Here is an 8,712-nt window from a genome sequence, read left to right as displayed (position 1 = left end):
TGTTAAAAAAACAACAACAAAAAACAACCCAGTGGGCTGAAAGTTTAAAAATATGACAGCACAAACCAAGTAACGTGCTTCTTCATTATAGCCGGACCAGCATGCAACATTTCAACAGCTTCTTAAACTCTCGGCCAGAGTAGCTCTCTGAAACAAATAATAATTTTTTGGCCCGACTGCCCTGATAAAATAGTCTCCATCCTCAGCTTAATTTTACCCCCAATGAGTGTTATTTAGCCTACATTACAAAGCAATTAATATAATCGATTAAAAACATCAAATAGTATTCTGTACATGCCTCGAAATAATTCAATGAAAGAGATTATTTCAATTGTGTCATACAGGAAAATCACAATGTCCAGAGGAGTTTGAGCCCCAACAGCCCCTCCCAGTCCCTGTTCAAATATCATACCCCTGCTAAACTATTACATTTCGTGACCCCACCAAAAACTGCTCTTCAAATTGCGTTTGTTTGTCTCGGTCCTCCCCCGTGATAAGGAGTTAAGGCCCACAGGCGCCATGTTGGTAAGAATATAAATGTATTTGTTTAAAAGTGTGATTTCCTCTTCATGGCTTCCTACTGTGAGTCCAGCTCAAATGAGAAGTTAAAAACTGAGATGTAAAGTGTGTTTTCTTTATGGCCACTGTTGTGCACAGTAGGCCGCCCAGCACCAAATAAATACTGCAAGAAAAACATTAGACGGAGGACAAAACTCTCGCTGTGTGCGTGTGTGTGTGTGCGCGCGTGTGTGTGTGTCGGCGGAGCCAATCAGCTGCTCATGCAGATGACGTGCTGATGTTCTACGTCAGCCCTGGGAGCTTGTCAGGATCAGAGCTCCACACACGCGCCGGCAACTCACACATACACACACACTCCCCTCTCCGAGCCGGACAGCAACAACACACACCGTCCCACCACACAGCACACCCGGCCCCCGTCCATCGGCCCCGCGGCAGCAGCGGAGTAGCGAGCCGCACACACCCCTCACACACCCGGCTTCCCAGGCGCCCGCAGCCCGCTGTGACAGTGGACCTAACGTCGCCTTACTTTGTGGACATGGGAGACATGGGGGACCCGCCGAAAAGTAAGACATCCATCCGTTCTGGAGCTTCTGGCGATGAGAAAAGAAAAGAAGTGCTGATAGTTGAGAGTTGACTTAAGCTTTGTTGTGTTTAAAAACATTTTCACGGCCTATTAAAAAAAAAGAGAAAAGAAATGCAATCACAAAATGCTGGATTTTACTGGAGCGAAATAACACAACCTAAAGATAATAATAATAATAATAATAATAATAATAATAATAATAATAATAACAATAATAATAATAATAATAATAATAATAAACAGGTCATTCGGTGCAGTGTGTGATACCTGTGTGTGTTCCTTCAGAGAAGCGGCTGGTTTCTCTGTGCGTGGGCTGCGGGAACCAGATCCACGACCAGTACATCCTGCGCGTGTCCCCGGACCTGGAGTGGCACGCAGCTTGCCTCAAGTGCGCCGAGTGCAGCCAATACCTGGACGAATCGTGCACTTGTTTTGTCCGGGACGGAAAGACATACTGCAAACGGGACTACATCAGGTAGGGACGGGACTGGACGGGACAGGACGGGCCGGGCGGGGCCGGGCCAGCTCATCTTTACCCCACCACCACCATCCGCACTCTCTGGAGCTGCTCGGAATATGGAACTATCATATTGTTTTGAATAGTTTGCTTCCATCCGATTGAGATTATATGGACTTCGTTACGTCTTTTTGGAGCATTGCTTTTTTTCCCCCTGCTCAAACGGTTCTATGAATTATTTGCACAAAACCCAGAGGAAGCGTTCAAAACCTGCGCGTAAAAGTCACATTACACACGCATCCATCAATTCGATTGATTGTTACTTCACGTGTCCTCTATAAAAAGAAGGGAGTCCAGACAATATGCAGAAAAGTAAGAAAATCATCGTATTTTTAGGAGACTTTTTGCCTTGAAATTGCGCACAGATTTGGCGTTATCACAGCCCGTTCACTTCAGTATCAACCTGGAACCCTGCAGTTTTTAGCGAACTGCGTGAAAACTATAATAAAAATAAGTACAAACCGCGATGTACAAAAAACAATTCGCCGTAATTCGAAATAAAAGTATAAATTCGAGGTGCAGCATGACATCGTATGCAAATATTGATTATAATATGAGAAATACCGAAACTACAGTTCTTACGCTGCTAGTATTCAAACCAAAGTAATAATGCATTTTGTATTATTATTATTATTATTATTATTATTATTATTATTATTACTATTATTATTATTATTATTATTATTATTATTGCTCGCTGGCTGAGTGCAGTCACACTGATCGGGGTGTGTGTGTGTGTGTGTGTGTGTGTGTGTGTGTGTGCGTGCGTGCGTGCGTGCAGGTTATACGGGATTAAATGCGCGAAATGCAACATCGGCTTCAGCAAGAACGACTTCGTGATGCGGGCCCGCTCCAAGGTCTACCACATCGAGTGCTTTCGCTGCGTGGCCTGCAGCCGGCAGCTCATTCCGGGGGACGAGTTCGCCCTGCGGGAGGACGGCCTCTTCTGCCGGGCCGACCACGACGTGGTGGAGCGGGCCAGCCTGGGCCCCGGGGACCCGCTCAGCCCGCTGCACCCCGCCAGACCGCTCCAGATGGCAGGTAACAGTCCCGGAGACGCCTCGGCCCATCTGACAGCGCAGGCTACACTTTTCTCTCTGGTTGTGTGTCTGAACGAATGTGTGGAAGCATATTTCCTCCGACAATAAACCCCGCTGCGACTTGTCCCAATGCGCACCAGAATGACATTTCATTTAAAAAAAACGAACTGCACCTCCAGTCTTTCAGACGGCCGCACTGTAATAGCATAGTGAGTTAAGTTTAAGTTATTTTTTTAAAGTAAGTGTCACCCGCTTCTCCCGTCACCGTCACCTAACAGAGGACTTATTCTACTTGTTTATGTCACTTGTGCGCATCTCGCTTTATTGCAGGCGGATGATTTTAGATTAGATCGTCAGAAATACAGAAAGTGATCTTCGCCGGTGGACAGTGCGCCAAACGCGGATTTGGATGCGTTTCGTTGATTAGAATTCGATTGCTGGGCTGCACTTTAAAGAGTGCATCCAGGATGTGCTGCTGCTGCTGCTGCTGCTGCTGCTGCTGCTGCTGCTGCGTTTTGATGTGGGCTGATGACCTCGGGTCAGCTCTGGTCAGTCAAAGCTGCTTTAATTCATAGTTTCCAAGCCGGACAAGCAAAAATCACAAAATATGTTTGTATTGGACCTTATATTAATAAAGATATAGTGCTGTAGCTCCACGGATTCCGGATACGTAAGATTAAACCTAATATTGACTCAGTTAGCATCGAAAGTTGACTGACGCATTGGGAAAAGGAGGATTTAAAAAAAAGGGTGTCAGTCCTTTTATTCAGAACAATTTTTTTTTTTTTTTGCTCCTTGTCAATGCCCTCTTCTGTCGTCCTTCATCCTTTCCTAACAGCAGAACCAATCTCTGCGCGGCAGCCCGCCCTGCGGCCGCATGTCCATAAGCAGCCTGAGAAGACCACACGGGTCCGGACGGTGCTCAACGAGAAGCAGCTGCACACTCTGCGGACATGCTACAACGCCAACCCGCGGCCGGACGCCCTCATGAAGGAGCAACTAGTGGAGATGACCGGCCTCAGCCCGCGGGTCATCCGGGTCTGGTTCCAGAACAAGCGGTGCAAGGACAAGAAGAGGAGCCTGCTCATGAAGCAGCTGCAGCAGCAGCAACCCAACGACAAGACGGTGAGAGCCGATGGAAGCGCGATCGTGTCAACTCTGACAGAAAATAAAAGGAAAGAAAGAATCCGACACATTTAGTCAGAAACCTGTTTGCCAAGTAGCGAAAAGTCGGCTCCTCCCGCGACCCTGCATTGAACACAACTGGCTGAAGTGGAACTAACGGCTGGATAAAGGCAAAGTTATGAATAGTCCTAAACAATACGACCCCATAGCCACATGCCCTCCAACAAAGTGCAGTTGAAGGTTTCCCGGGGGTGGGAGTGCGGGGCTTTGTGCACCGGCAGACACGTGAGGTCAAGCGCTCACAGCACGAGTCGTCCTATGATATAAACATCTGAACACTGTCCCCGAATTTAATTGTGCGCCTTGTTTACTGATCGACCGGTGGATTCATTTCAGAGGCCACCCATGCACACCCCCGCCTTCACCACCCCCACCCTCCTCCTCTCAGCCTCCTCACACCTACAAAGTCAAAGATGTGCACGACCAGGGAGCAACCTCCTGCTCTTCATCATCCTCCTCCCCCCTCTCCCACTCTGCAGAACATCCAGGGGATGACAGGCACCCCGATGGTGGCGGCCAGTCCGGAGAGGCACGATGGCGGCATCCAGGCCAACCCGGTGGAGGTGCAGAGCTACCAGCCGCCCTGGAAGGTCCTCAGCGACTTCGCCTTGCAGAGCGACATCGACCAGCCGGCCTTCCAACAACTGGTTCGTCCCTTTTTCCTCCTCAATGTTCAATCAATCCTCCGGACACTCTGGATTGGAATTTAGTAATTTAATTGCGTTTGCTATTTGTAAGAGTCTCCGTTTGCGCGGACGCTTCCTCCGTGCGTACAAACACTTTTACCAGCAGGTTTAAGGTTTGTTTCGTTTTTGCTGTTTTGCTGTTTTGCCCAAAACCATTTACTTGCGTTAATATACTTTATTTCCGCTTTCTCGTATTCTGCGAGACGAAAATCCAGAATTACCGCCAATATTTTAGAGGAAGTATTTGTGTGGTTCATTTGAACAATGCGCACAATTTATTCCAGGTCGCCTGTCAAAGTTGCTCTTTAGTAAACAATCCTGCAACAATCTTAGAATCGCATCTGAATAGTTTTTGAGGATTTCATTTTTATTTAGCGACTGATATTATCAATTTTAATCAAGACCAATGGCCTGAGATCCTCTGAAAGTTTGCAGCTTTAACGCAATTAAAATCTATATTATCGGGTTGTTTTTTTTGGTTTTGTTGTTGTTTGTTGTTTTTGTAGAGTTTTTTTTTTTTTTTTTTAACAAATACATATTTTAATTTAAATATGCAACAAGAAAGGCTGATTTAAAAAAATCCGAAGTGGTTTTGTGCGGTCAGGGTGGAGGCTCGACATTGATTTATCTCCTTCGTTTTCACGACTTTCTCCTGGAATTAATCTCCTTAACGAGCTGCAATTTAAGCGCAAGCGTTCTGGGGAGGATGCAGCAAATACGCAGTGTCTTCCTTCATTTAAGTGGATTATTTGGCCAGCATTTAAGAAACGAGAAATAAATAAAACAAACAAACATATTTTTTGCTTAGAAGAAGTTATGAGTGAACGATGCAAACTGGTTGAAAGCCAAGGTGGATAATGTAATAACAACATTTTAGAAGGCATCAAATTCTCACTGCATATTGATAGCAATCATATGATCTCTTTTTCTAATATTACCAATTTAATTAGAATATTTCTGTGAATATCTACAGAAGATAAAATATATTACAATTGGTCACTTGGAATAAATCATTGAAAAGTGACGCAAAAGGAAATAAAAACCCTCTTAAAATAATAAGTGAAAATAAGCCTTCTGTGTGGAGTGTGCTCCATTTGGTCCATAGTGCATCATTTGGCACATGACATTGCAACCGTTTAATACATTATAGCATTATTTAAAATAGCATTATGTTTGCTACGGAATTAAGAACAGCGTGTAACGACTTCCTATTATTCAGGGAGGAAAATTCCTGATCTCCACCCTCCAATTTCAGGGGTCTGTTTTAATAGAATAGAATAGAATAGAATAGAATTCATTTATTAATCTTGAGAGAAATTCCTCTAAATTCCTATGAAAACCCAAGTAGCTTTTGGGTCCAATTATCTACATGCAGCTACTGCAAAATGCACAAATGTGCTGTGCAGAAGCAACTTATGCATGTGAATTAAAGCACCGCTGATTAAAAATCCACATAATTCTATGACAAAGCAAGATTCAATATATGCATCTTTGAGCACAGAATTAAATGTATACTCTTTTCAAACACTATATTTTGACACCTTGATCATGAATGAATGAAGCTATATTTCAACATACAAATAGATAAGAGACATTTAAATTGAAATTGGTAAATCAAAACAAAAAAACAATGACACAACACATCCCACCTGCTCACATTTATATGTTGAAAAGGTGTAGGAAGAAATAAAAAAAAGTATTAATTCCCACTCCTCATCATGATGTGTCCTTTCTGTTGTAGCTTTATAATGCATGTGCCTGATGAAAAACACCCCCAATTTTGCAATCCAGTTTTTAAGTTGTATTTTGGACAGATTAAAGATAATAAGTGCCACAAGCGGCTGCAGAGGTGTGTGTTGGTCTTTCTGGGCCTGCTGGAAAACAACACATCGATCCTTCAAGACCGGAAAAAAATAAATATGTCTCAAGACTCAAACTGTCACTGTTAGACATGGGACTCTTTGGCAAATCGTGTGGTTTTCCACATACTGCAACTCGCATAGGATGTTTAAATGCATGAGTGTTGAAGCAGATTCAGAAACCAGAGTGTGGGGCAATTAGGGAGACGGCTGATATTTTGTCAGTCATTTTGTTTCTCCCTGTAAAAAATGTTATTCACAAATATTTATTCTTTTTATTATGTTAATTACAGTTAGTATTTTATAACACTTAACAGGGGCTCAATAGCGTCCACATTTCTTCCTCTAATATTAAGTTCATTGACGTGGGTGTTGGTCATGGAGAGAAACAGCTCCGGCATCAATTCTATAAATGGTCAGTGAACACGTCACACTCTAATATAAATATCATAACTGATTATATCTATTATGCAACTGATGCAGTTTAGTATATGTGCATTGCAAAAGTCATACTTGGGGATTCTTCATTTTCTGGCCAAAAACACAATGTTCTCGGACACAGACTCGGTAGTGTGGAAATAAAAGGGAATCTGTTTCCACACAGAGACATTTGTAGGATTCAAGACATGAAATATGTGACTTTGGTCAAGTTTTTATTAAACACAAATGAGATATGATTATGTGCCTTATAAAGCAGAGTCTCAAACTGATTCCACAGACTGTTATCAGATCTCAAATAACAACTCCAAAATGTCACCTGTTTTAGTGCAAATAAGTTCAAAAAATTATCTTACGTGGTATAAAGCACACGGCCACCTTAAGTTTCTTTGTAACAAGTGTTTTGCAGGGACTTGCTTTGCTTGTCAGGGTGTGAGATGTGTGCCGCCTGCGGTGTTCGTGTCTTTACATCACGAAGCAGACGGCAAACGAGCTTGAAGGATTCACTGCAGCAGCATCCTGCAATGGCCTGTTTATCATTGTTCATTTAATTTACTCAATATCCCGTCCAGTTCCAATGTATCTATATGACATTTAATTTTATTCAGAGATTCATTGTTTAAATATGCAAGTGAAAAAGCTCGCCTTGGGCAAGGCTGCAGCTTGTGGCTGCAGGCCCCATGTTTGACCGCCTGGTTAGGAAGGCAGCGCAGGGCGACTTTATTTATTCCAACAGCAATTAAACTGCTTTGCCTTAACAAACATTTACAGCTGGAAAAAAACTAAAGCAACGTAAAAGGTGAATGTGAAGGGACAGATAGAGTTGTGAAAGCAGTTGAAACGCGTTGGGTGGATGCTAGTTGTGTGTGCCGGCTGCAGGGAGGAGCGAGAGCTTCCCTCTGCCTGCCGCTGAACAGATTTGCCGGCGCACATGTTTCTAAGCCTGGCTGTGTCCGCCCTGCAGGTCACCTTCTCGGAGGGGGGTCCGGGCTCCAACTCGACCGGCAGCGAGGTGGCGTCCATGTCGTCGCAGCTCCCAGACACGCCAAACAGCATGGTGTCCAGCCCCATCGAGGCCTGAGGACGCCCTGAACTTTGAACACACACACACAAGCCCGACCATGACCCACAACCCGGCCCCGGCCGCACCTACACAACCACCCTGGTTGTAATTTTGACACTGTGAAGACAATCATGGGATTTTCTTAATTAAAAAAAAGAAAGAAGAAAAAAAAAAAAAAACTACAAAAAACAACACAACCCATCTCTCAACACAAAAAATACTAGAATAAAGGTCGGGGGACGCTGGCTCCTCTCCCCCTTCATGCCTGGTTCCAGTTGCCAAAAAAAAAGAGGAAAAAGACGAAGGGGACATGAACCTGGCTCCGTGCATACATTCAAATGAAAAAACAAAGACTTGACTTTGAGTTTTTTTTCACGCAACAAGGACGATACGGAAGAGGAACAAATGGCTTTTCTTCATTAAACAAAACAAATCCCCACATGATGACTCCCAACACCCAAAAGCATTTGCAACAAGGTATACCTCTATTTTACCACAAGCTTCGTGGGACATTTGTGTGAGTTAGTGTCCGTCCAAGACTTTTTTTCTTTCCCAAAGATGTGTAAATTAATAATGATGATAATAATAATGACAATGATAAGTTAAAAAAAAAAATGTACCGTTAGCTCTGGAAGAAAATGTTTTTGTTTGTTCCTGTGCAACAAGATTATTTATTATTTATTGTCAAAAAATTTGCCACCTTTTGTGTAACTTTCTTAACTGAAGTAAAAAAAAAAAAGAGAAAGTTTCTTTGTGCATCTTGTGTAAAGGCGATGGTCTTATGGGGCTGTTTTGTCTTATTTCTTCTGTTTATTGGAA

At 43.3% G+C, this 8,712-nt stretch overlaps 1 protein-coding gene across 2 annotated transcripts; it reads left to right on the top strand.

Moving 5' to 3' along the window:
* Positions 1-1,033: 1,033 nt before the first annotated feature.
* Positions 1,034-7,911, top strand: isl1a (ISL LIM homeobox 1a; the record flags this gene model as incomplete). Of its 2 annotated transcripts, none has more annotated exons than XM_080499070.1 (6): positions 1,034-1,085; positions 1,391-1,580; positions 2,404-2,663; positions 3,501-3,787; positions 4,327-4,494; positions 7,795-7,911. In XM_080499070.1, 6 exons carry the CDS (start codon positions 1,058-1,060, stop codon positions 7,909-7,911), a joined length of 1,050 nt encoding a protein of 349 aa, XP_080355196.1. The 2 variants fall into 2 exon arrangements, with proteins under 2 accessions (XP_080355196.1, XP_080355195.1); XM_080499069.1 differs by having other exon boundaries at positions 1,058-1,085; positions 3,504-3,787.
* Between the last annotated feature and the right edge of the window lie 801 nt (positions 7,912-8,712).

This window comes from Blennius ocellaris (genome assembly GCF_963422515.1).
Source record: "Blennius ocellaris genome assembly, chromosome: 7".
Classification (NCBI taxonomy): domain Eukaryota; kingdom Metazoa; phylum Chordata; class Actinopteri; order Blenniiformes; family Blenniidae; genus Blennius; species Blennius ocellaris.
The sequence above is the reverse complement of the archived record's forward strand: the minus strand, read 5'-3'. Positions and strand labels throughout refer to the sequence as shown.